The sequence below is a fragment of the Euleptes europaea genome, chromosome 4 (genome assembly GCF_029931775.1).
Source record: "Euleptes europaea isolate rEulEur1 chromosome 4, rEulEur1.hap1, whole genome shotgun sequence".
In the NCBI taxonomy this organism is placed as follows: domain Eukaryota; kingdom Metazoa; phylum Chordata; class Lepidosauria; order Squamata; family Sphaerodactylidae; genus Euleptes; species Euleptes europaea.
In genome coordinates, this window is record NC_079315.1 from 15,898,951 (window position 1) to 15,925,508 (window position 26,558).

At 44.8% G+C, this 26,558-nt stretch overlaps 1 protein-coding gene across 1 annotated transcript; it reads left to right on the top strand.

Moving 5' to 3' along the window:
- Positions 1–3,225: 3,225 nt before the first annotated feature.
- On the top strand, positions 3,226–25,188 carry SMU1 (SMU1 DNA replication regulator and spliceosomal factor). Its single transcript, XM_056848006.1, has 12 exons — positions 3,226–3,285; positions 5,589–5,799; positions 10,347–10,499; positions 11,984–12,094; positions 12,300–12,428; positions 12,671–12,790; positions 14,240–14,356; positions 17,685–17,812; positions 17,893–18,019; positions 19,242–19,409; positions 21,797–21,949; positions 25,059–25,188. Exons 1-12 carry the CDS (start codon positions 3,260–3,262, stop codon positions 25,155–25,157), a joined length of 1,542 nt encoding a protein of 513 aa, XP_056703984.1. The 5' UTR covers positions 3,226–3,259; the 3' UTR covers positions 25,158–25,188.
- Positions 25,189–26,558: the final 1,370 nt, after the last annotated feature.

The following is a 26,558-nucleotide window of genomic DNA, read 5'->3' on the forward strand; positions in this document are numbered from 1 at the left end:
AATTTCTTCCTAATGTCCAGCCAGTACCTTTCCGCCCGTAATTTGTACACATCATTGCGAGTCCTATCCTCTGCTGCCAACAGGAACAGTTCCCTGATAGCCCTTCAAATACTTAAAGAGAGCAATCCTGTCCCCCTTCAACCTCCTCTTCTCCAGACTAAACACTCCCAGCTCCCTCAGCCTTTCCTCATAGGGTTTGGTCTCCAGGCCCCTGATCACCTCGTCGCTCTCCTCTGCACCCGCTCCATTCAGCCCTCGTCCTTTTTGAAGTGGGGCCTCCAGAACTGCACACAACATCACATGATTTCTCTATCTATCTAATATGCTTTATTCCACCTCGTCCTCTAAGGATTGGGGGGGGGGGTTACGTTCTCCCATTTTGTTCTCACAGCACGCCTGTGAGGAAGGTGAGGCCCAAGATCCTCCAGTGAGCTCCACAATAATGTAGGGATTTGAACCTGGCTCTCCCAGATGCCCGTCTCAGACGATGGGCCATCTCAGAGATTTTTCAGAGATTTTCTCTACCACGTTTCCAGCACCATGGTGCTGTGATGTGACTTCAGAATCCTTGCATTTCCCTTTCTTCGCTACACTTTAAGCCAGCTTTCAAAACGAGCAGTCACCAATTGCAAGGGTGAAGTCTCCCTTCTTTTAGGAGATACATAAATAGCCAATAATTAGCTCATTATTCCAGAGGAGGAACCAGATTGTATGTTTCGTTGCCAAGGGGCTTTGGTCATGGATATATAGATGCCCAAGAGGACTGGAAAGAAGTAGCTGTTAGCTCCACCACGCGTTAGATAGGGTATATAACACCTTATCCCACTCAAGCAACATGATCCTGTCCAAATTGGATCCAGATGTTCTTACCAGGTGGCTCTTTTATGTACTTACATTATTTAGAGCCATCTTTCTCGCTGAGATGCAAGGCAGATTTACACAGTGGAAGACAATGCAATCAAATAGCATTAGACATCTAGCCATAACAGCAACAACAACACAACAGGAGTGGGGCCTGCAATATAAACAATGCAACAAAGTATCAGATATGGTATGTCACAAACAGTGCAAAAAATGGCATAACAAAGTAATGGACAGGGAGAAAGGGTGGCATTACAAAGATAGATAATGCTAGAACGTGGGGTCATCTACTGAAGCTGGAGGGTGAGAGATTCAAAACAGACCAAAGAGAAAGTATTTCTTCACGCAACGCATAAAAATTGTGGAACTCCCTGCCCCAGGATGTAGTGATGGCTGCCAACTTGGAAGGCTTTAAGAGGGGAGTGGACATGTTAATGGAGGATAGGGCTATCCATGGCCACTAGTCAAAATGGACACTAGTCATGATGCATATCTATTCTCTCCAGGATCAGAGCAGCATGCCTATTATATGAGGTGCTGTGGAAGACAGACAGGATGGTGCTGCTGCAGTCGTCTTGTTTGTGGGCTTCCTGGAGGCACCTGGTTGGCCACTGTGTGAACAGACTGCTGGATTTGAGGGGCCTTGGTCTGATCCAGCAGGGCTTTTGCTATGTGCTTATTAGAATTATATTATATATAATTATATTTGGGGCTGTGGAAGACAGGCAGGATAATGCTGCTGCAGTTGTCTTGTTTGGGGGCTTCCTAGAGGCCCCTGGTTGGCCCCTGGGTGAACAGACTGCTGGACTTGAGGGTCTGATCCAGCATGGCCTTTCTTGTGTTCTTATGAGGTCCCTCCTCTCCCAAAACTCTGTCCCCCACCCCAGGCTCCACCCAAAAATCTCCAAGAATTTTCCAACCCAGCATGGCTTTAATGAACACAAGAAACTGAAGTGGCCTGGTTGTCTTATAGAGTCCAATGAAGACCACTAGGAGGAGGTTAAAATAAACAACAGTTCTTTATTTAGCTAAACAGAGACCCTGGGATGAAATAACCCACAAATAAGATGCCGAGTTACTCACCAGAGAAACAAAGGAAAGTCAGTATCATTTATGCATTCGCATGGGGCAGGCCTATGGCTGCTGACAAGCAGATTGATATACAAAAGCACCAATGCACATTAAGTGTCTGGCCAAAGGCGTCACTTAGTGAGTGCCTGATCTTGTGAGCTCAGTAACCAGAAACCACATTCCTGAAGAACGTAATTCAGAGCTCTCTACTGGTGAGAGGCCGTACCAAGCACAGAGAGCATGATTTGTTGGTTCATGGCTCCCGGATGCCAACTTCCCAAAGCTTCCATGTGTGTGCGTATTGATGTGGTAAACAGGGGTTCGTGGGGGGAGAGAGAGAGACCTGAGATCGTTATTTCAAGAAAACAGTTTATTTGCAGCTGCTGACTCAGAGGCCCTAATGGGCAGAAATCTCTGAGCCCCGATCGTACTGAGGGAGGGATATTTATCCAAATTCAAGATATGACAACCCATCAACATTCAGGGTAGGCTGATAGCACTACAGACATAGAGGCGGCGCAGTACAGTTCAGTTCTATCCAGTTTCTCCTATCATTGTTTATAGTTCACTCTGACTCTCCATGACTCTTAACCCACTTCCTTAGCACACAGACATACAGAGATATTCTGCCCAGCAACAAGCTATTCCCTGGCTGCCCTAATACATTTCAATACATTTACAGAAAGGAAAAGAGATTATTACCAATTGCTAAATCAGTGGGTCTTCCATAGTCAGGGGAAGTCTACCTTGCTGTCTCAGTATGAATACATAGTGTTCTCAACCAGCCCTTATATCTGGGCATTACAAAACAATAGCAATCCTGGAGTAATTGATATAGCTGTGCAAGACTGCCATTTATGAATGGGAGGTTTGGCCTTGGGCTTGCCTCTCTCTAAATGCACATTTCCCCCCCATCCGAATTCTCAAAACTCAAAAATAAGCCCCCCATGCAGAGTTCTGATAATTCAGATGGGGGAAGTGTGCATTCAGAGAGAGGCAAACCCAAGGCAAAAACCTCCCAGGCATCAAGAGAGCGAATGGAGAGCGGGGCCCATTTCCGGAGGAGGGGGTGACGTCAGCAAAGAGCGCGCCCACGTCGCCTGAGGCCACCGCCGCTAGGGAGCCCCGCGGTTGCCTAGGGAACGGCAGCTTCGGCGCCTGGGGGGGAAGCGGGCGAGTCGTCACGTGACCCCTCGTCGCGCCGCGCGGCGTCGGCGTCTCCCGTCGGCGGGCCCTTTGAACCGGAAGCGGATGTGCGTCGGGGCGGAAGCGGCGTTGGGTGGCGTTGGGGAGCCGGAGAAGCGGCGGAGGCAACAATCGGCTCGTCATGTCGATCGAAATCGAGTCCTCGGAGTGAGTGCGCTGGGGCGGGCTCGTGAGGCGAGGGCGAGAGAGAGAGCGAGGCCGGGCCGGGCCGGGAGGGATCTGCTCCGGCCTCCCCTCGCTTATTCGTGTTTCTTCGGCCTCAGAGACCTCCCTCCCCCTCTCAGTCTCCATGCTTTTCGAGCCCTTCTTCCTGAGGGAAGCCCTCAAATGGAACCGTTGCTCTTCCCTTCTCCCGTCCCCTAGAAGGCCTTTCAATGTAGTAATAAATGTTGCATGCTTCTCCTGAGTCGCCGTCAAGTGGCTTCCGACTCATGGCGACCCTATGAATGAAAGTCCTCCAAAATGTCCTGTCTTTGACAGCCTTGCTCAGATCTTGCAAATTGAGGGCTGTGGCTTCCTTTATTGAGTCAATCCACCTCTTGTTGGGTCTTCCTCTTTTCCTGCTCCCTTCGACTTTTCCTAGCATGACAGTCTTTTCCAGTGACTCTTGTCTTCTCATAATGCAAGCAAAGTATGATAGCCTCAGATTAGTCATTTTAGCTTCTAAATTAATTAGTTTAGTACATTGTTATCCCTCCCCTTCTCCAAGTAGCTCAGGGCTGCGTGCTTGCTTTTCCACCTTTCCATTGTAGCCTCGCAACAACAGCCCTGTGAGGTTGGTTGTCCTCACGACAACGACCCGGTGAGGTTGCGATGGAATGACTGGCACAGTGTCACCCAGCAAGCTTTAAGGGGTTATGTAGTCTGGCACTCTGCTAATATGCAACATGGCTGTCTAAATGAATAACACTTGGCAGTGGTGTAGCATTTTTTTTTAATCAGGTTAATATCTTTTTTAAAACTGTGTATCCTTAGCCCCTTCTGAGGGTTCAGAGTGGATGGTGTTGAGTGTGGTATGCATACATGTTGAAGGCAGGTGGGCAGAAGCAAAAATACAGAATTTGGAAGTGTTGATAGCAGCTGGCTTCCTATTCCCAGAATGATTTGTGCCCCTGAACATAGGGAGGAGACGCCAGACTTCTAATTTATTTTAGGAGCAGATGTATTGGGGCTGTTTATAACAACTTTGAGTTGTCATATAATTTTGCATTATTGTTGTCATATTGCAGATGATGGGTTGAGGCTCAGAAAGATGAACTTGCCTGAGGCCACCTAGCGAGCATAAGACGGTCACATCTACAGTGCGTTGCTCTGCAGAGATATGGCATTCTGTGGCCACTGAAACAGGCTTGGTGATGGTGGTGGCGGTGGAAAGTCAGGTCAAATTGGAGTCATTCTGGCATAGGGTTGTGATGTTAAACAGGAAACAGCTCCCACTCTATTGCACTGTACCCAATTTGGTTATTCATAGTTTCTTTATTTTTCACAGGGGAACAGAGGGTGGGTGTCAGAAATGACAATTGCATCTGTTCAGGTGGCATCTTTCTTGTTTCAGAATTAATTAGTTGCTTAATAACAGGACAGGGGAAAATTGGAACAACATGTTGGGAAGATGGATCAGTTCTGTATTTAGGAAAAATAAGTCCAATTTTTTATCTCTTCTTTAGTGCCTGTTTTGCGCATGTGTAATATCAGATGACTGGGGAAGGCACTGGCAAACCACCCCGGAAACAAAGTCTGCCTAGTAAACGTCGGGATGTGACATCACCCATGGGTCAGGAATGACCCGGTACTTGCACAGGGGACTACCTTTACCTTAATTTCAGATGCATAGTTCCTGTGTTGAGGACATGCGGCTGTTCTTGGTATTTTTTAACATGATCATCCATTAACAGAGATGCTAACTTACGTTTAAGTTTAAATAGTAGAAATGTTTGTGTGTTAGGTGTCATCATGTCACTTCTGATTTCTGGGGACCCTATGAATTAATGACTTCCTAAATGTTCTATTGTTAACAGTCTTGCAAACTGAGGTCTGTGGCTTCCTTTATTGAGTCAATCCATCTCATGTTGGGGCGTCCTCTTTTCCTGCTACTTTCAACTTCTCATAGCATTGTTGTCTTTTCCAATGACTCTTGCCTTCTCATGATGTGACCAAAGTATGATAGCCTCCAAAACATTTGTCCTCATGTAAATATATTATTTGTGGCAGTGCTTTTAAAGATACCACACTTGTAGGGGTAGGTGACTCCAGATCCTAGCATTATAGGGTTAGTGCTGCCCCTCTTTTCTCTGGAGTAGCCAGGATGTGTTAGAGATGAAGAGGGATTTCCCTATACACTAGTAGATATTGGTAAGATGGATTTTTCTTTCCTGTCTTGTGTGGGTGAAACACACACACATAGATTCTGTACGCAGATTAACTGTTTCCACCGTATGTTCTCCTCAAAGTGTCATCCGGCTGATCATGCAGTACTTGAAGGAGAACAGCTTGCATCGGGCCTTGGCCACCCTGCAGGAAGAAACCACCGTCTCACTGAACACCGTGGACAGCATTGAGAGCTTTGTGGCAGACATTAACAGTGGTCACTGGGATACGGTCCTGCAGGCGATACAGTCATTGAAGCTACCAGACAAAACACTCATCGATCTGTATGAGCAGGTGCGCACTCTTCATGCAGTAATCTTCTGTATCTTTGTTATTCCCAAGAGCAGCAACAAAATGATTGTTTATTTCTCGGTGATGTTGTTGCATATTTATAAAAAGCCTTTGTTCTGTGAAGATGTCACAGGTCATAGTAAGTATAAAACAATACTGTCGGCTCTGAGATTTTGCTCCCTGGTACATATGCAGAATGAGGTGGTGGATGGTACTGTGTCAGACGTCAAGTGGTGCTGTGGGTCATATTGATATATATTCCTTTTTGTGATAAATAAATCTGCATGGGGGATGTTAACATAACCTTTTCCTTGATGAGCTAGTTTGCTACATGCCAGAAGCTTTAGGATGGATTCTGTCAGGGTCTCTTCTTAATTTTGCACAATACCCTACCTCGCTGTTGACCCACCCATTGTGGTTTTTGTACACAAGAGTCACGCAAGCATAGCTTTTCCAGCTGTCAACAGGGAGCCCCTCCCCCTCCTTCTGCTGGTTGAAAATCTGGAAAGATCCACCCCTTATTGTATAGGGGAGCATTAAAGATATGACCCCGACATCTCCTGCAGTTTGTACCAATACAGTCCTGAATTCTACTCTCTTGTTCTGTGTAGCATTTGATCAGTTTTGAATCTTTGGTAGTATGGCCATTTTTTATTCTCGGCAAATGTATAAATAAAAAATTATAATAAGATAATTCAGGCAATACAAATAAAAAAATTCTTTACATAATAGCAAATATATTGGCAATTTTTTACAAGGGTATCGGTTTCGGTTTTCCAGCATCCTTAGTCCCAAATGCTGTCCTTAATAACTCCATTTTACAGCCTTTTCTGGAAGGTCAAGAAGGGGCGGAAGCCTTCCTCATGTCTTGCAGGAGGCTGCTGCGGCACATGGGGGGCCACAACTGAGAAAGTCCTTGTCTAGCTAGCAGGGGATTACACATTAGCAAGGAAGGGGACGGTGAAGCGAAGGGTGGGTTTGCCATGCAGCCGCATAGAGGTGTGTGGTGTAGTGGTTAGGAGCGGTGGACTCTAATCTGGACAACCGGGTTTGATTCCCCACTCCTCCACATGAGCGGCGTACTCTAATCTGGTGAACTGGGTTGGTTTCCCCACTCCTACACATGAAGCCAGCTCACCTTGGGCTAGTCACGGTTCTGTCTGAACTCTCTCAGCCCCACCTACCTCACAAGGTGTCTGTTGTGAGGAGGGGAAGGGAAGGACATTGTAAGTCGGTTTGAGTCTCCTTAAAAGTTAGAGAAAATTGGCTTATAAAAACCCAACTCCTTCATTTTTGCTGCCCCCCCCCCCCATTCACCTGCTCTAGCAAGAGGACTGGCTCTAATAAGCCTTCTAAGCCCTTTACGGAGTTCTTCACTGAGTTCTTTGTGGAAACTGCACTCTGTAGAGCAGTGGTTCCCAACCTTTTTTTGACCAGGGATCACTAGGACTTTTTTGTTCGGCGCAGGGACCCCAAGGTTCAAAATAAAAATTCAGAGAATTTGAAAATAAACTTTAATCATAACTGTTAGTTAAACATTAAACTTAGAATAATATTTGAATATATTTTTTATAATAGAGAACTTTTATTTGAAAATCAATGTGATTTTTGAGCTTGCATCCTTTTTACAAGCTGGGCAATTCTGGGGCTAATACTGTTGCTCAGAGCTACACGAATATCATCACTTGCTTCCAATCGATTTCTGGTCTTGTTCTTAATTATAAGCAAAGCAGAAAACCCTTGTTCGCATAAATAAGTTGTGGAGAAGAGCATAAGATATCACAAGGCGAATCCCCGAACTGTAGGATATGAAATTGCTTTTTTACACCAGAACTCTTCAAGAGAAACTGATTCAAACGCATCCTTACAGTGCCTATCATTTTGGAATTCAATGAGCTCTTCCTGGATTTTTTCTGCAACCTCTTCAACAGCAATACCAAAAGGATTGTGAATCAGCTTTTGGGTATCTTTTGATTCGGTCTGGTTATATTCCAGGAAGTAACAGTGGAATTCATCGACCAGCATTTGCAGATGACTTCTGATGTTGTCTTGTATATTCGCGGTGATCATGTCATTTTTACTATCATCGACCAGTGTTTTTAATGTCACAAACGCAGGATAATTGTTTTCGCCAACTTTACCTACCCATAATTGAAGTTTGCAAATAAAGGCACGCAGTTTGTCTTCAGACATAAAAATGTTTCCCACACCTGCTAAATTTATGTTTCCAGAACCTTGCAACTGTAAGTTTAGTTTATTCAAATGTGAGAAAATATCCACAAGATAAGCCAAATGCATCTGACTTTTCGAATCAGAAAACTGCTCTAGTAAATTCTTAATTTTCTTCTCGGCTAGAAACAACTCAACCTCTTTTCTTAGTTCAAATAACCTTCCCAGCATATAGCCTTTCAATAGCCAACAAACTTCATTGTGGAAAAGAAGAGTCTCATGATCGGAGTCCATTTCAGTGCACAGTTTTTTAAAAAGGCGTGTATTTAAGGTGCTGCTCTTAATAACATTGACCACTTTTATGGCCATTTCCATGGTATTAACATGGCTTTTAGGAAGAGTCTTGGAAGCTAATGCCTGACGATGTATGATACAATGAGTTGTTATTGCTGAAGGATTCTTCTGTTTTATTAATGTTGCTAGACCGGAGCGTGATCCTAACATGGCTGGAGTGCCATCCGTACAGAAGCCAGCAAGCTTTTCCCACATAATGCTATGTTTCTCAAAATACTCCGCTATTATATTCATGACGTCGTTTCCAGTTTCTGCTAAATCAATAATTCCTCTTTAATAGTGTTGTTGTCGTCTAAAAAGCGGACAGATACGAGCAACTGACTGCAATTAGAAACGTCTGTTGTTTCATCACTCTGCAAAGCGAAACGTGGTGAATTTTTTATTTTCGAAACAAGCTGCTCCTCGATGTCATTTGACACATTCCAGCTTTTACTGTGTTGTTCGATAGAGGTATTTCTTGTATTTTCTTGTTGGCTTCCATCCCTAAAACTTCTTCGACAGCTATCAACAAACAAGGTTTGACGAGTGTTTCTCCTATTGTGTGTGGTTTTTTTGATTGCGCTATCAATTTCGATATCTCAAACGACGCGACTAATGTTTTTTCCGATGACGCATATCTTGAACCGCTAGGCCCGAGTTTCATCTTTTTCAGATTCTCTAATTTACCTTCAAAGAATTCAGGTGGTCAGTCAGATAAATTAGGATGGACCGTTTCTAAGTGGCGTTTCAATTTTGCCGGCTTCAGAGCATCGTTTCCGAAAACGGTTGCACATATAACGCACTGTGGTTTTATTTCTCCATTACTTTCAATGGAGGTAAATCTGAATTTAATGTAACGATTGTCGTATTTTCTCTTTTTTGACGCCATTGACGCAATCAAAATTCATTTCCATAACTATGTCATTTCGAATCAATAAATTAATACACTAATTATGTCCAACAATGGACTGCGATAGGCTGAGTTGATTAATTGAAATTAACCTCTCACATCCCAGTCTGGGACCGTACGGTCAAGCGCAAATGGACGCCATTTTGGGTTGGGACCCATGGGTCCCAGCTACACCACCACCTAGTATTTTATTATTTTTTTCATGGCAAATCCTAAATCCAACATCCAAATTAAAAATAAAAGCTCCTTCTCTATGGTATGTGATTGAATAACTATTTTTATAAGAGATACAGTGGTCAATAGCTCAAAACAATTTACCAATAGTGTGTAACTTCAGTGAAAAATGAACCAGATGGTTTTTTGTGTCGCGTTCATCAGAACTACATGTACTGCCACCAAATGGCGTGCGCCGCAGGTCGCGGGGGAGCATGGCGCATATTTCGTAGGTATCTTAGAGGTTAATACAAATTTGAAGGACTTACCGTTACTCTGGAACCGTCAAATCACTTCACTAAACAGTAGTCACGGACACAGCCCTGAGCAAAGCAAAGTAGGTACTTAATGCGTGCGACACGACTTGCGCTACGTGGGTGCGGATGCGAAGTGGCATGAGCCGTGAGGCTCGCTTGCACCCTCCCCCGGCCTCCCCGCCCCTGCATGTTCCTTACTCGTCGCACGCTGCTCCCGCAAGTCACCGCCGCACGCCGCCGCGCTCTGCACCCATGAGCTGCTGCCACGCCGCACGCGTATATATTAATTTATTATGGGTTTATAACTGTTTCGCGGACCTTAATTTAGTTCTCGCGGACACCTGTTGGGAACCAGGGCTGTAGAGGGAATCAGAATCCCACCTGAGGCCAGCCTCCCCTCCCTCTTGTCAGGATTTCAGTTTCAACTCGTTCACCTGTAGCCACCTGACTGGCATGAAGGACTGGAACAGTAGCATCTGGAGGCTTATTATGTTGTGCGTCTTTATAATACTAATGACATCTACTCCAAAGTTGCCTAGTTTAGGAATCTGGGCCAGAACCTGCTTAAGAAGTCTGCTGTTCTGTTTATACAACTCAGCTTCCTATTCCCAGAAAAGCTACACTTGTATTATGATGATTCTGTAATTGCTGTTGCTCTTATGTTTCAGGTTGTTTTGGAATTGATAGAGCTTCGTGAACTGGGTGCTGCCAGATCCCTCCTGAGACAGACTGATCCCATGATCATGTTGAAGCAGACCCAACCAGAGCGATATATTCACCTTGAGAATCTTTTGGCTAGGTCCTACTTCGATCCACGTGAGGTATATACCAATAATGTCTATATATCTATCTATATCTATATCTATATATATATATGTGTGTGTGTGTGTGTGTGTTTTAGCTTGCTCTTTCATTTGAATCCAGCATTCGTGATAAATAGAACTGCATGTCTTGCAGTTTCAATACTTTTCATATTCCTGGGCCTGAGACTACATTTATGAATATTTTTTGTCAGTAGAGGGTATAATCTGAAGAAATAAATGCCATGGTGTAGTGGTTAGGAGCAGTGGACTCTAATCTGGAGAACCAGGTTTGATTCCGCATTCCTACACATAAAGCCAGCTGGGTGATCTTGGGCTAGTCACAGTTCTCTCTCTCACTGCCCCACCTACTTCACAAGATGTCTGTTGTGGGGAGAGGAAGGGAAGGTGATTGTAAGCCAGTGATTCTCCTTAAAAGGTAGAGAAAGTCAGCATATAAAAACCAACTTTTCTTCTTTTCTGTTTCCCATCCAGGTTGTCCTTTCTTGCTTTTAATATTTTAATTGGTGTTTAATACACATTACTTGAAATGTCACAGTCTGAAATTCACATAAATAAACCGTATTGAAGCCATTATCTGCTTGGGTAATCCAATGCATGCTCCTCATATGAAACCTAGGGTAAAACAATTTCCCCTTTTCAGTCCAGTCCTAAGAAGATTTATACCCCTCTAAATCTATTGACTTCAGTAACCATAGAAAGATGTAACTCTGTTCAGGATTGCATTGTTTGTACCTGACCTATCTGTTTTCCAAAAGAGAGACAAATTGTATCTGCCTCTGAAAAGCAATAAAATGCTTTAAGTCGTTATTCACGTCTTTTGGTTTACAGCTGTTTGGGATGTTTTGAGCATAGCTTGTAAGCTTTTGGGGACCAAAGTTGGGGGTTGAGATTATATGATAGAATCATGTGCGCTTCCCCTCTTGCATACCTTTGGTTTAGTATTGCATGCAAGTGTTGCTCAGCTACTCAACATTTACATGCTTCTAAGAGTCCTGAGTAAACCTAAGTTTAGGAATGCTCCGTTAATAATAGTGGCGCTCATGTGTGACACAGAACTGTTTTGGGGAGGAGATCGGCCTTGGCCCTGTGACCGAATCCTCATTTCAGTGTTATAGTAGAACTAGTCCAGAATTGATGCATTTTGATTATTCTGCTCGAGTATGTGATGTTCTGAGAACATCAGGGATTTTTTAAAAACATATTTTATTATAAACTTTATAAAACAAACAAAACAATAACATGCATCAGGGATTTTTTGTTTGTTTGTCTACTTCCGGCAAGAGTCTTCAGTTCCCAGAGACTTAAACCAAAGTATTTGTTGGTTGAAATGTATGTCATATCAAATATGGATTCGTAGTTGCATATTTGCATCCCTGTAGCAGCTAATAATCCTTATTAAATACAAGATATATGCAGATATCTTGTGGATTTGATGGTTCTTACTAAAGAAAGTTATTAGTCCTCATGTCGTTCTCTACTAGGCATACCCAGATGGGAGCAGCAAGGAGAAACGGAGAGCTGCAATTGCCCAAGCTTTGGCTGGTGAAGTCAGTGTGGTGCCTCCGTCTCGTCTTATGGCACTGCTAGGACAGGTATTTCCCCCCTCCCCCCAGATCTGCACCCTGTGAAATTGTTAAAATACTGAGGCGGGACAGACTGAAATACATAAACTTTGCTTTAGTAAACACCTACTTCACGTGGGATTGTTTTTAATAAATGGCGTGTTTGTTCATTGTGGAGACAGATTTTAGGAATATCGTTCAGATTGGATCCTTGAATCCTCTCTGATTTTTGCAGGCCTTGAAATGGCAGCAGCATCAGGGGCTGCTTCCTCCAGGTATGACCATCGACTTGTTCAGAGGTAAAGCTGCCGTAAAGGACGTTGAAGAGGAAAAGTTCCCCACCCAGCTCAGCAGGCATATTAAGGTGGGCCCCTCTTTGATATATTTCAGATTAGAATTTTTATCTATTCTGTTTCCAGCTTGCATCATTCCAAAAGAGCCTCATTTTTGTGTTTTTGTCAAGTTCCAGCCAGCAGTATCTACAGGGCTGATGTTAAATCCATGACTGTTCAGTTTTTAGCAAAAGCAAACCTGAGAATTGTCAGTGTGGAACCACAATTGTGTGAAATCCTTATTTATTTTTTGTTTTGTGTTTGTTTTGAACAGTTTGGCCAAAAGTCACATGTGGAGTGTGCCCGGTTTTCTCCAGATGGCCAGTATCTGGTCACTGGCTCTGTAGATGGATTCATTGAAGTATGGAACTTCACCACTGGGAAAATCAGGAAGGTAAAGCAGCATGGACTTTCTTGACCAGCCAGTAGAATACAGGGTGACACATAAGTGTTCTTGATCAGTTATTTGATTGCATTTAATACTAGTGAATAGGTAATACTTACTTAATTGCAGTTTGTGCTGTCTTTCCAAATGGAATTTGAATGAAATTGGGAGGGTAGGATATAATTTGTGCAGCCAGATGTCATATTTCAATTTTTTAAAATTTTGTCAATTTGAGATTCATGAATGCGGCATGAAGTTCAAGAACGAGGTGAAAATTAAACCTTGTGCGGCAAATGGGATGTCAGAAGTCTTGCCTGACATAGCTTAAAGATTGGGGTAATTAATTACAGCTAAGAAGTAGCAGAAGGATGTTAAATCCTTCTCTGCCTGCTAGTTTTCCTCTGCTGACCTCTGGGACAGGGAAGAAGCACAGCTGGGAGCGGGGAGATCATAGGGAAAGAGTAGTGAAGGAAATAGTAGTTCATGTATCCTGTCTCCCCATCCCACATCCATGCTAGGTGGGAAACATGGCGTTGGGAATCTCACATTTGCTGTATAACATCGACTTCTGACCATGATGGACTTGTTGATTTGGATTCAATAGGAGGAGGGGGTATAGCCCAGTGGCCAGGCATATGTTTTGCATGTGTAACATCCTAGGTTCAGTCCCTGGGACGTCCCATTAAAAAGAAACTCATGTAGCAGGACTTAAAGCAGGGGTGTCAAATATACGGTCCGGGGGCTGGATCCAACCCCTTAAGAGCTCTTATCCAGCCAGCTGAGGCAGCCACCCCTCCCAGTCCCGATCTGGGTTGGGGAGCCCACTTTGGTCTTGCCAGCCAAGGCAGCCACCCCCCAGTCCCGATCTGGGCTGGCGAGGCATGGCACGGCCCAACCAAGTGACATTTGTGTCATATCTGACCCTCATAACAAATGAGTTCGACACCCCTGACTTAGAGGGTCATAGAATCATAGAGTTGGAAGGGACCACCAGGGTCATCTTGTCCAACCCCCTGCACAATGCAGGGAATTCGCAACTACCTCCCCCACCACACACCCCCAGTGACCCCGTACTCCATGCCCAGAAGATGGCCAAGGTGCCCTCCCTCTCATGATCTGCCTACGGTCATAGAATCAGCATTGCTGACAGATGGCCATCTAGCCTCCAGGGAAGGAAAGCTCACCACCTCCCGAGGAAGCCAGTTCCACTGAGGAACCGCTCTAACTGTTAGAAGATTCTTCCTGATGTTTAGACGGAACATCTTTTGATTTAATTTCAACCCGTTGGTTCTGGCCCTGTATTGGGTCTCAGAGATCCACTACCGGAGTAGTGAACCAGTCAGGATAAGGCAGCTCTGTGTATGAATGTTATATGCGTTTGGCTGTTGGGCTATCCTGGCTTTCTCCTCATTTCTCCTGCTTCATTGACTGAGATGTAAGCACCACTGTTTTGTTCAGGACCTGAAGTACCAGGCTCAGGATAACTTTATGATGATGGACGATGCAGTGCTGTGCATGTGCTTCAGCCGGGACACCGAAATGTTAGCCACTGGTGCCCAGGATGGCAAGATCAAGGTATGCAATACTGGGGAACTAGAAGCCGGAAAAATTAATCCGGGTACCCAGAAAGGTTTTATTAAGCCGTGTTTCCTGAACACCTGAGGGTTGAAGCCTGCTTATTTCTTGATTAAAAGCTGAGTCGCGCTTTTCTGTTCTGCTTGAAAAGTGAAAGAATCTCTGGCCTGTGTAGTAGTTTCTGCAGTGCCTATCCTGATCCTGGCTTATGGCCAAGGGTGATCCCAGCTACAGTTCTGCTTTGGGAACCGGTCTTTCCGGGCACCGGAAATCAGTCTGTGCTTTTGCAGTACTCACCTGTAAAGCAGAGGTGACGTTCCTGCCTGCAGAAGAAGAAGAGTTGGTTTTTATATGCCAACTTTCTCTACCAATCAAACTGGTTTACAAGCACCTTCCCCTCACAACAGACACCTTGTGATGTAGGTGGGGTTGAGAGAGCTGTAAGAGAACTATGACTAGCCCAAGGTCACCCAGCTGGCTTCATGTGTAGGAGTGGGGAAACCAACCTGGTTCTCCAGATTAGTGTCCCCTGCTCATGGGGAGGAGTGAGGAAACCAACCTGGTTCACCAGATTAGAGTCCACCACTCCTAATTACTATGCCATGCTAACTCTCACTTTCTCCTGGCCCTGCAATTTCTGGCAGCAGGGCTATAGGAACAAATAATTGGTTATCAATTCTTCTGCGACTACCTGACAGTGTGCGTGAATTGCAGCTGACTCTCTCTGAGAGGAGCTCACAGGAAACATATTTTCCCTGGCTAGTGGTAGCCAGCATTTAGTGCACCGATTTTGAAACCTGTCAGACCTCAGGAATCAAATGTTGCATTAATATCCTGTGCTTACTGTTGGACCGTGTAAGTAATGCCCACCTGGTTGGGTTCCTTGAACATAATCTACTGGTGGTGTGCAGTGTGCCTTCCGCAGACGTTGACCTGCTGTGGACTTTCCTTTGGCTGGCAATTCTAGTTCATGAAGCCACCTTGAGATGGGAACATCTGGTACTGTGCTTTTTTTAACCTCGAAAAGCCTTAACAATTTGTTCCATCCTGCTGGATTGCGGGGGGTCCTGATTGCCTTCCCCCAACCCACAGTAGTTCAGTGTCTTATTATTGTGCGCCAGTTGATGAAATCAGTTTTTAATGCTTTATTTTGTGTATTGTGCTGAATTGTATTTTATGGCGCGTTTTTAACAACAAATGTTAGCTGCTCTGAGCCCGGGAAGAGAGCGGGATATAAACTGAATAATAATAATAATAATAATAATAATAATAATAATAATAATAATAATAATAATAATGGAACCCTCAGTGACCTTCATAAGATTGTCCTAAGAGGCAGTCTGTCTAACTTCATTTAGGATTTGTTTAAAGAACTCTGCATCCTGAATTCACCCCAGCTCTGCCTGCTCCAGACCTTTTGAGCAGAAGGAGGGTTCTCTTCATGCAGTGTTCTTCAAGTGACACTTTCCCCATTTAAAATGAATGGCTCAGTCGTATCATTGTTGTCCACAGGCTGAAACCGCTTGTATAGGCCTGACTTCCAGATTTGTTGCAGATTTATTGCAGTTCCTGGAGTGGACAGGGAGAAGCTTTTCTCCCTCTCCCATAATACTAGAACGCGGGGTCATCTGCTGAAGCTGGAGGGTTAGAGATTCAAAACAGATAACAGGAAGTATTTTTTCACACAACGCATAGTTAAATTATGGAACTCCCTGCCCCAGGATGTGGTGATGGCTGCCAACTTGGAAGGCTTTAAGAGGGGAGTGGACATGTTCATGGAGGACTAGTAAATGGATACTAGTCATGATGCATACCTATTCTCTCCAGGATCAGAGGAGCATGCCTACTATCTTAGGTGCTGTGGAACACAGGCAGGATGGTGCTGCTGCAGTTGTCTTGTTTGGGGGCTTCCTAGAGGCCCCTGTTCAGCCACTGTGTGAACAGACTGCTGGACTTGATGGGCCTTGGTCTGATCCATCAGGGCTTTTCTTATGTTTTTATGTTCCTCCAGTGTGTGATTTACGGCTGGATAAATCCAGCAATCCTTTGAAATGTGGTGTTGGAGGAGAGTGTTGCAGATATGATGGACTGCCAAAAAAACAAATCAGTGGGTTATAGATCGAATCAAGCCTAAACTGACCCTAGAAACTAAAATTCTAAACGGAAGCTGTTGTACTTTGGGCACATTATGAGAAGACAAGAGTCACTGCAAAAGACAATCATGCTAGGAAAAGTTGAAGGCAGCAGGAAAAGAGGAAGACCCAACAAGAGATGGATTGACTCTCTAAAGGAAGCCACAGCTCTCAGTTTGCAAGACCTGAGCAAGGCTGTTAAAGATAATTTTGGAGGACACTGATTCATAGGGTCGCCATGAGTCGGAAGCGACTTGACGGCACTTAACACACACACAAATCCAGCAAGCTCATTACTATATATAGCGGTAGTTACGAATATTCCCAAACGAGGACTGTCTGTCTGCACTCTGGAAGTATGGCATCCGTCCAGGATTGAAATTTGGGGACCAAATGGTCTTCCCCATGGTTGGTGAGGTAACATTTGAGAGACTGGTGCTGGACAAGGAGCTTACGTTCCTAACACTGGGGTGGACTGGCCATTTAATTCACCAGGAAAATTCCTGGAGGATGACTTGCTGAGCCCAGTGACCAATCAGCTCCTACCCAAGCTTAATTTCTTTCTTGGTCCCGACAGCCCCTGAATTTGTCGGGCTCCCTAGGTAGTGCTTGAAGTAGTGATGTTGGGTTTATTTTAATTGGCCTGAAGGTTTCATTCATAGAATCATAGAAGGTACCAACAGGGTCTTCTAGTCCAGCCCCCTATGCAGGAAATTCACAACTACCTCTCCCCCTCACACCCCCAGTGACCCCTACTCCATGCCCAGAAGATGGCCAAGACGCCCTCCCTCTCATTAGCTGCCTAAGGTCATAGTATCAGCATTGCTGACAGATGGCCATCTGACCTCTTCTTAAAAACCTCCAGGGAAGGAGAGCTTACCACTTTCCGAGGAAGCCTGTTCCACCGAGGAACCGTTCTGTTAGAAAATTCTTCTTAATGTCTAGACAGAAACTCTTGATTTAATTTCAACCCGTTGGTTCTGGTCCGACCTTCTGGGGTAACAGAAAACAACTCGGCACCCTCCTCTATAATGACAGTCCTTCAAGTACTTGAAGATGGTTATCATGTCACCCTCAGTCTTCTCCTCTTCAGGCTAAACATACCCAGCTCCTTCAACCTTTCCTTATAGGACCTGGTCTCCAGACCCCTCAGTGAATGGCACAAACTGTTTTTGCTTCTCTACCCCCTTCCCCAGGTGTGGAAGATTCAGAGCGGGCAGTGCCTGCGGCGATTCGAACGAGGGCACAGTAAAGGTGTCACCTGCCTGAGTTTTTCGAAGGACAGCAGTCAGATTCTTAGTGCCTCTTTCGACCAGACAATCAGGTAAGGCGGGGACCCTCTGGTTCACTGGGTTTTACCAATGGGCCTGGCTTGTGCTGATGCCGCTCTTCTGCTGTTAACAGGATTCACGGCTTGAAATCTGGGAAGACCCTCAAGGAGTTCCGCGGCCATTCTTCGTTTGTCAACGAAGCGACTTTTACCCAGGATGGACATTACATTATCAGCGCGTCTTCTGACGGCACTGTCAAGGTAAGCTCCAACTGCTGAGCTGGGAACGCCGTGCGTTTTGTTCGGGCACTTTCACACGTACCGAATAATGCACTTTCGATCCACTTTCAATGCACTTTAATGATCGTTTGCAAGTGGATTCTGCCGTTTCGCACAGTAAAATCCAGCTGTAAAGTGGATTGAAAGTGGATTGAAAGTGCATTATTCAGTATATGTGAAGGCGCCCTTAGATTCACTAAAATGTTCTCTCAATTAACTCTTATAAATATTTTTTTTACCAACATGGATTTGCACAAATGCAGTAAATGATGTGATTTAACCACATTGTTTCCCTGAACTGTAAGCCACCTTGGTATTAAAGCGATTTAAAGCTGTTTCATGTTCTGGGTTACCATTCTTGCTGAGTTTGCAAGCAGACAGAGTTCAAGCACTTTTGGGCTAACTTTAAATGAAAATTTAGGAGGTCATCTTATTTTAAGAACGTAAGAAAGGCCCTACTGGATCAGACCAAGGCCCATCAAGTCCAGCAGTCTGTTCACACAGTGGCCAATGAGGTTTTGAGCTAGCCAGATACCCATTACAGCAACAAGAAGTCCATGTGGAGGAAAAGCCTGGATTTTGCATGATCCTTGGGTTTTTTTTGGGGGGGGGGGTTGTTGCGCAGTATATGTGTATTACCATGGGGATTTGGTGGCGGGCGCACATGCTACGATCTATATAGCCCAGGCTTGAGTTGTATGACTTTCAGTTTTGCTCAGGCATCACAAATAAATAGGCATTTGTTAATGATGGGCACAAGCTGGTTAATTGGCGGGATCGGGCACTTGCTCTGCTCCCTCTCTTCCCTTTGCATGCTACCCCGAGGCTGAAGATGGAAGTCTTCAAGTAACTCCAGTTTGCCGTGACAGATGAGCATGCAAAACACTGTACCAAGATGCAGTTGGCTTCCTTCCCAGTAACTGGGGTTGTTTAGCAGGATCCAAATGAGGTTAAGAACACAAGTTCCTTGGGAGAAACCAAACTCCAGTTTGGTGAAGGTGCCCATCTTCCGACAGTACAACGAATTGGAATTTGGCTGGATTTCACTGCTCGGTCAGGAGGAGGGAGAGAGGGAGTGGAAGAGCCCTGGATTCTGCACATCACAAACTTCGGCTTGTTTGGGAAGTCTGAACTGAACCTTTGCTGGGACAGAACTTGGCTTTTCTGTATTGATTTCCCCACTCTGATTGTTCTGTTTCCCCAGGTTTGGAACATGAAGACGACGGAGTGTTGCAACACCTTCAAATCGCTCGGCAGTACGGCGGGGACGGACATCACAGTGAACAGCGTGGTCCTGCTGCCGAAAAACCCAGAGCACTTTGTGGTTTGCAACAGGTCGAACACCGTGGTCATTATGAACATGCAGGGACAGGTATGTGTTTGGGGACCAGCTGCTTTGAAATGCATGGGAGATGGTGTGGGTGTGTGGATCATTCTGTAGTTGGCTGGTGGAAGCCAGGTTTTCCACCGTGCTCATTTCCCTGAACTGTAAGACAACTTGGAAATGGTTATGACAAAGCATGACACTGGTTTGACATTAGGCTGCTATGGCTGATAATCTGGGCTCCGAAATCATACTACTAAGCCATCCTTTAGTTAAACATCTGCACATTGGTGCGCAAGGGTTCCCACCTTTGCCAGCTGCCTGGCATGCCACCCTTTTTTATTTGTTTCTTGCTTGTGCTGGAAGTAGTTCTAGTGGAGATTTCCCAGATCAAATTGGAAACAAAGGGGTGTATGGGGTATTGCTTTGTGTCTTGCCCACACACTGTATGAAAGGCTGAGCCACAAACCTCAAGCTGTTTCTTGCTGGAGGTAGCCATGTCAGTAGACGGGGACACTGACACCTCCTCCTGAGAAACTGTGCTCCCCCCACCCAATGTACTTGATTAAGTTGCCAGTGCACAAGAAATCAAGCAGTCACCTTACACCAGTGCATTCATGTAGTGCCCTGCTGAGGAATGTATCCTGGGCTCATGAGGATTATAGTGTCCCTTGCCTAGTCTTTCCATGTTTCTGTTTTCCATGGGGTCCTAATGCACCTTTTTCACATTCTTGGCTTTGTTTCAGAGGGGTGCACTTTGAACAATGCTATGACACAAAAATCAGCTCTGCTCAGAATCTTCTGCAGATCTTTCCCCTTTTCTCTGCTCTGTCACCCCTTGATCGTGTTGGTATTTCCTCATCATATTCAGATGCCGGCAGCAAGACTGTTTAGCCTTTTATATAATACCCTTCAAGAGTCCGAAGCACTTCACATACGTTTTCTGTCAGTAATCTGCACAGCAGCCCTGTAAGGTGGAGTTGGCAGTATTGTTAGTTCGTAGGACTGGGGATAAGAACATAAGAAAAGCCATGCTGGACCAAACCAAGGCCCGTCAAGTCTGTTCACATAGTGGCCAACCAGGTGCTTCTAGGAAGCCCACAAAAAAGACGGCTGCAGCAGCACCATCCTGCCTGTGTTCCACCGCACCCAAAATAATAGGCATGCTCCTCTGATACTAGAGAGAATAGGTATGCAGCATGACTAGTATCCATTCTAACTAATAGCCATGAATACCCTTCTCCTCCATGAATATGTCCACTCCCCTTTTTAAGCCCTCCAAGCTGGGAGCCATCACCACATCCTGGGGCAGGGAGTTCCACAATTTAACTATGCGTTGTGTGAAAAAATACTTCCTGTTATCTGTTTTTAATCTCTAATCCTCCAGCTTCAGCAGATGACCCCGCTTTCCAGTATTATGAGAGAGGGAGAAAAGCTTCTCCCTGTCCACTCTCTTCACACCATGCATAATTTTATACACCTCTATCATGTCTCCCCTTAACCACCTTCTTTCCAAGCTAAACAGCCCTGTTTTAACCGCTCCTCATAGGGCAGTTGCTCTAGTCCCCTGATCATTTTGGCTACTCTTTTCTGCACCTTCTCAAGCTCTGCAATAACCTTATTTAGGTGTGGTGACCAGAACTGTACACAGTATTCCAAATGTGGTCTCACCATAGATTTGTACAAGGGCAGTATGATAGCAGCAGGAGACTGGGGCTTGTGAGTACATGGCTCTGAGGTGGGATTTGGTCAGTGGGCTTCCAGACTCACAGCTTAGCCACCGTGCTGCATTGCAGGCATCGGTGTAGCTGTGATCTGTGTACTTTGCCCCTGCTTACTTGGCTGAAGAGTGGAGCAGAGTCTTCAGGTTGCTCTCACCGCTGGCCATCTTCTAACTCCCTTCCCCCATATGACTACGCCTGCTGTTTGAAGAACATAAGGCCATGCTGGGTCAGACCAAGGCCCATCGAGTCCAGCAGTCTGTTCACACAGTGGCCAACCAGGTGCCTCCAGGAAGCCCACAAACAAGGCAGCTGCAACAGCATTGTCCTACCTGTGTTCCACAGCACCTAATATAATTATATATAATTATAATAAGAACTTAAGAAAAGCCCTGCTGGGTCAGACCCAAGGCCCATCAAACCCAGCAGTCTGTTCACCCAGGGGCCAACCAGGTGCCTCTAGGAAGCCCCCAAACAAGGCGACTGCAGCAGCATTATCTTGCCTGTGTTCCACAGCACCTAATCGAATAAGCATGCTCCTCTGATTCTGGAGAGAATAGGCTTTTTGCTGGTCCTCTAGGTTTTAGATCCTGCAGGCTTTCATCTCTTATTCTCCACCCCCCACCCCACCCCAAAGGTATTCATTGACGAGAGTGCCATAACAACTGTATAGAGGCAGCTGATTTGTGTTTTTGTTTTTTAATTATTCTGTAGATTGTGAGGAGCTTCAGCTCTGGTAAGAGAGAAGGTGGTGACTTTGTCTGCTGTGCCCTTTCTCCCCGCGGCGAGTGGATCTACTGCGTGGGGGAGGACTTTGTGCTGTATTGTTTTAGCACGGTGACCGGCAAGCTGGAGAGAACTCTGACTGTGAGTAGCAGACCGTGACGCAAAGGTTCTGTGTGACACCATGCCAGATTCCATATGACAGGGTTGATGGAAGCCGGTAGGATCTTTTCAGCATTCTGTCTAAATTAGGGGTGTCTGACATACGACCCACGGGCTGTATCCAGTCCCTTGAGAGCTCTTAACCTGGCCCGCGAGCCAGCTGAGGCAGCCACCCCCCAGTGCCTATCTGGGTTGGCGAGGCATGGCCCAGCCTGACCAAAATGACATTTATGTCACATCCGGCCCTCGTAACAAATGAGTTTGACACCCCTGCCTTAGGCAGAATTGTGAATTCAATCTGTGAAGCATGGTCACTGGTGAAAGCAGCAGCCCTGTGCTTGTATGAAGGCTTAATACACAGTGGGTTGGATCCTATTGTAACTTTGGTGCATAAAGTGTGTATTATCTTATTAAATGCAGCTTTGAGCAGCTGACAAGTGCTAGCCTTATCACATAGTTCAGACTTTAATCCTCTAAACATCCCGATGTTTATCCTTTTGATAGCGCTTCACTGACATTATCCAAATAATACGCACAACAATCCCCGTGAAGTACAGCAGTATTACTTACCCCTATATTGAGCAAGCCAGAGCAGCATAGGGACTAGCGTGTCAGACCAGGACCAGGGAGATCTGGGTTTGAATGTCTACTCTGGCCTGAAGTTCACTGGGTAAACTTGAGCCATTCACTTTCATTTAGTCTAGCCTTCCACACGGGGTTCTAATGAGGGTAAAATGCAGAAGGGGAAAACCACCCTGAGCTCCTGGGAGGAGGGGTGTATTCATAAATGTGGAGTATAGAGATGATATTGTGGATAAGCAATCCAGTAAGTAAGTGGCAGAGGCAAGATTAGAACTGGGTGTTTCCTGGCTGATGATTTCCCCATTGGGTCTTTATATCACTGGAATGTTACAAAGCAAAACCCCTGTCCATTATGCAAACATACTGGCTGTCTGAAAAAAGGATAGTGCTTAGATGTGGAAATGGGGTTAAATAGTAGTTTGTGTACACATGAAGCTGCCTTATACTGAATCAGACCCTTGGTCCATCAAAGTCAGTCTTGTCTACTCAGACCGGCAGCGGTTCTCCGGGGTCTCAGGCAGAGGTCTCTCACATCACCTACTTGCCTAGTCCCTTTAACTGGAGATGCCGGGGATTGAACCTGGGGCCTTCTGCACGTCAAGCAGATGCTCTACCACTGAGCCCTTCCCCAAAGAGGCTTGGTTTGTTTGCAAGGTTCTCCTAAAGGTGAGAAAAGGCCTGGCTGGCAAAAAATTTTACTGCCTTGTTTGCTGTGTGGATTGACCAGCTGTTACGCCCCCTCTCCACTGGCCGAGAACGCCGATACTCTTCGGTTTCAGAAGAGCTTGCTTGTTTGATCCTCTTGTCCCCAAGGCCAGTGACCAAGGACTTTGTCCTCTTCTGCTCATCCACTTGCTCCTGTAAGCAAGCAGCTTGGAACGTTGAAAGGCTAGCCAGCCAGAAAGTGTTGGGCAGGCAAGGAGACTATAAGCGTGCCCTGCTGTAGCCGTCTCCCTGACGTTTCCCCCCAGCTCTTCCTTCTTTCTGGCAGAATGCCTTGAGCTCTTTTCTTACGGTTTCTCTCAGATCCCTAAACAGTCTCCTCTGTATCACCCCATTCCTCTGGGGCCTTCTGTTCCAGCCTCCCCCACAGCTCTGTAGCCACCAGTAACTGGCCATGTGGCTTGCAAGGAATCAGGCATGTGAACTGTGAACTCTCAGGACGCTTGTTGAATGTCTTGCAGGATAATGAAAACACTGCTTTGTCAGAATCCTAAAATATTGCACAGTCTTTCAAGTTTACATTGGCTAGTACAGGTAGAGTATCCCTTATCTGGACATCCCATATCCGGATTCATCCAAAAACGAGCCGGCGTGCAGATGTATTCATGCTGCCTGCTTTCAATGTTTCTTCTCACCTAAAAAAATAAAATACAGTGCACAATGCATCGCTGGTGGAGACTGAAAGCCTGCTGTTAATTTGTTTGTTGTTGCTCTTGTTTAACAGCTGATACAGGTATTCGGGTGAGATAGTTACACCCTTGCTTTCTGATGGTTCAGCGTACACAAAATTATTAAAAATACTATTTAAAATTACATTCAGGCTGTGTGTATAAAGTGTACATAAAACATAAATGAATTTGGGTCCCATCCCCAAGATATCTCATTATGTGTATGCAAAAATTCCAAAATATTCCAGTATATGGAAAGACCTGAAATACTTCTGGTCCCAAGCAGTCCAAATAAGGGATACTCAACCTGTAGTTCATTTGAAGGGGAGAGTATTAGCAAGCAAGCAAATGAGCTTATTTGTATAGCCATAGGCCATTACAGAGTATCCTAAAATATTTACAACATTCTAAAAAGACTGATTAAAAATTTGTTACTGGATAAAAAGTAAGACAATAGTTATCACACGATCACAAATCTATTATCATACAATAAAAGAAAAAAATCCATTAGAACTAAAAGTGCTCTCATTTGGGACACCTAGACAAATTCCTTCTTTGCGCCTTGAGGGTTTGTATCTTCTTAGCAGGCAGGGCAAATTGAGACATTCTATAAAACACATGTGCATCAGAGTCTGATAGTAAAAATAATAATCAGTTTTTCAGGTTCGGAACAGAAGTTTACTCCTTTCAATATCCCATCCAGAAATTTACCTCTAGGCTCCCTATACATCGGGCATAATAAGACATAATGAAATACGTCCTCTAGAGACGGGTTTTCACCGATACATATACGTTGTTCCTTTGGCGTTTGATTATACTGACCTAACAAAAAGGCCGAAGGCATGGTCTAGTGAAGGCCACTTTTAAGACTCTGAACTGTAAGGTTGTCCAAATATGAAGATCTGAGGTGATCTTTTTTAATGAGTTTGAACCAAGATGAAAATTTAGACTCCTGGATTGTTGCTATTGATTAATGCATCTATCCTGAGCACTTGGTCTCCAAGGAGAGAATGATCCGAAGAAGGGTCTAAAAGGTGGGGAGAGTATTAAGCACTTAGATCGCTGTTCTGGGGGGGAAAATCTATTAATTACTTTTCCCCCCATTTCTGTCCAACTAGGTTCACGAAAAGGATGTAATCGGTATCGCCCACCATCCCCACCAGAACCTGATTGCGACCTATAGTGAAGATGGGTTGCTGAAGCTCTGGAAACCATAGGACTGATTTTTTTCATTCCCTTCAGTAGTACATTATAGTGGTTTCGTTTTGTTGCTTGTTTTTTTCTTATGAGGTCCAGAAGTATTGCTTTTTAACTTCCAGATAATTTCATATTCCAGGTGTTCTAAGAGCAAAGTACATATATTACTTTTACGTTAAGAGTAAGGCTCGTTAGTGCAGTGCTGCCTAATTCTGCGCAGCAAAGGCAACTTAATTTTAAACTTTTTAACTGCTCCTGTAAGATTTCCTTTCTGTAGCGTGTGAATTTGATGGGAAATTAAACAACAAGTCCTGAAATGTCTTCGTTTTAGTTGATTGAACATGAAATAGAAAAAATACTCTTGGCAGAGGCAAAATGACAGAAAACAAAACCGTGGAGCTTTTACAGTCTGAAAACGAGGACTGGTAAGAGTTCTGTTAATGTTTTTCGTGGGTATGCTGGTGTTTGCAACATGCATGAACCAGCCAAAGTGGAAGAAAAAAAGTTAAAATCCCGCTGATGGCGTTGGGAGAGTAAAATGTGAACTTCAATCGCCCTTTTTGAAACCATTCAACTTTAGCCTGGGATGGAACACTTAGTAAACCTTTCTGGAATCAGTCACAACACTTTCATGGCTTTTCCCCTGGTGGGCATTTAACTTCACCCTCCCATTTGCCCTGATTAGTGAAGAAAATATTGTCATAAAACTTTTATAGCTTTTAAGGCCCCCGGAGATGTGTGGTCTGAACTGGTGTTGTCCAGCCTCCATGATCACTTCAGTCAATAAGTTCTTTTCCATCCGTTTTCAAGAAAACTGTCCGGTCTTGCTGTAGCTATTAGTCTTGCTGTTTAGACTTGTCAATTTTTGTTTGATTACCAGGTAAATGTGTTGCTTTTATTGGAAGCCAATGATTATGTGGTTTGTTTTTCTTCGAGAATAAAACCATGTCTGTACAACAGCATCTAGCTTGTTTTCTGTCAAGGCCAACTTTTTACCTTTCCTTTTAAGAGGCGTGGAATCCAGCTTGTGAAGCACATTTGGTTTTTTGGTGCCGAGACCCTTGTTCTCTTTTGTCCGGCAGCTGCTGACAGTTGCTTCTGTGTCACAGCTTGGAACCGTCATCAGTCTCTTTGTAAGTCAAGCAGCCATTAACAAATAACCACATGAGTCAGAGGCATGAGAAAAGCCAATGAGCACAGTGCATTCATAAGAGCTTTGGAAATTTACATGTGTAGGACTCAGGTGCTGTATTTATCTTCAGGCCGAAGTACTAAGATTACTTGGTGGATCAAAGCATCCATCTTTATTACTTATGAATCATTATACCCCCAGCAGTACCCTTCGGTCTCAGCGCCATTTGCCAGAACTGTAGCAAACTCTGCTCTCCTCTGTCCCGCTGGAGAAAATTTACAGAAATGGG

Excerpts from the sequence above, each read along its gene's own strand:
- SMU1 (XM_056848006.1), top strand. The coding sequence starts at position 3,260 with ATGTCGATCGAAATCGAGTCCTCGGA. Across the intron at positions 3,286-5,588 it reads ATCGAAATCGAGTCCTCGGA|TGTCATCCGGCTGATCATGC; the intron begins GTGAGTGCGCTG and ends TTCTCCTCAAAG. Across the intron at positions 14,357-17,684 it reads CCCAGGATGGCAAGATCAAG|GTGTGGAAGATTCAGAGCGG; the intron begins GTATGCAATACT and ends CCCCTTCCCCAG.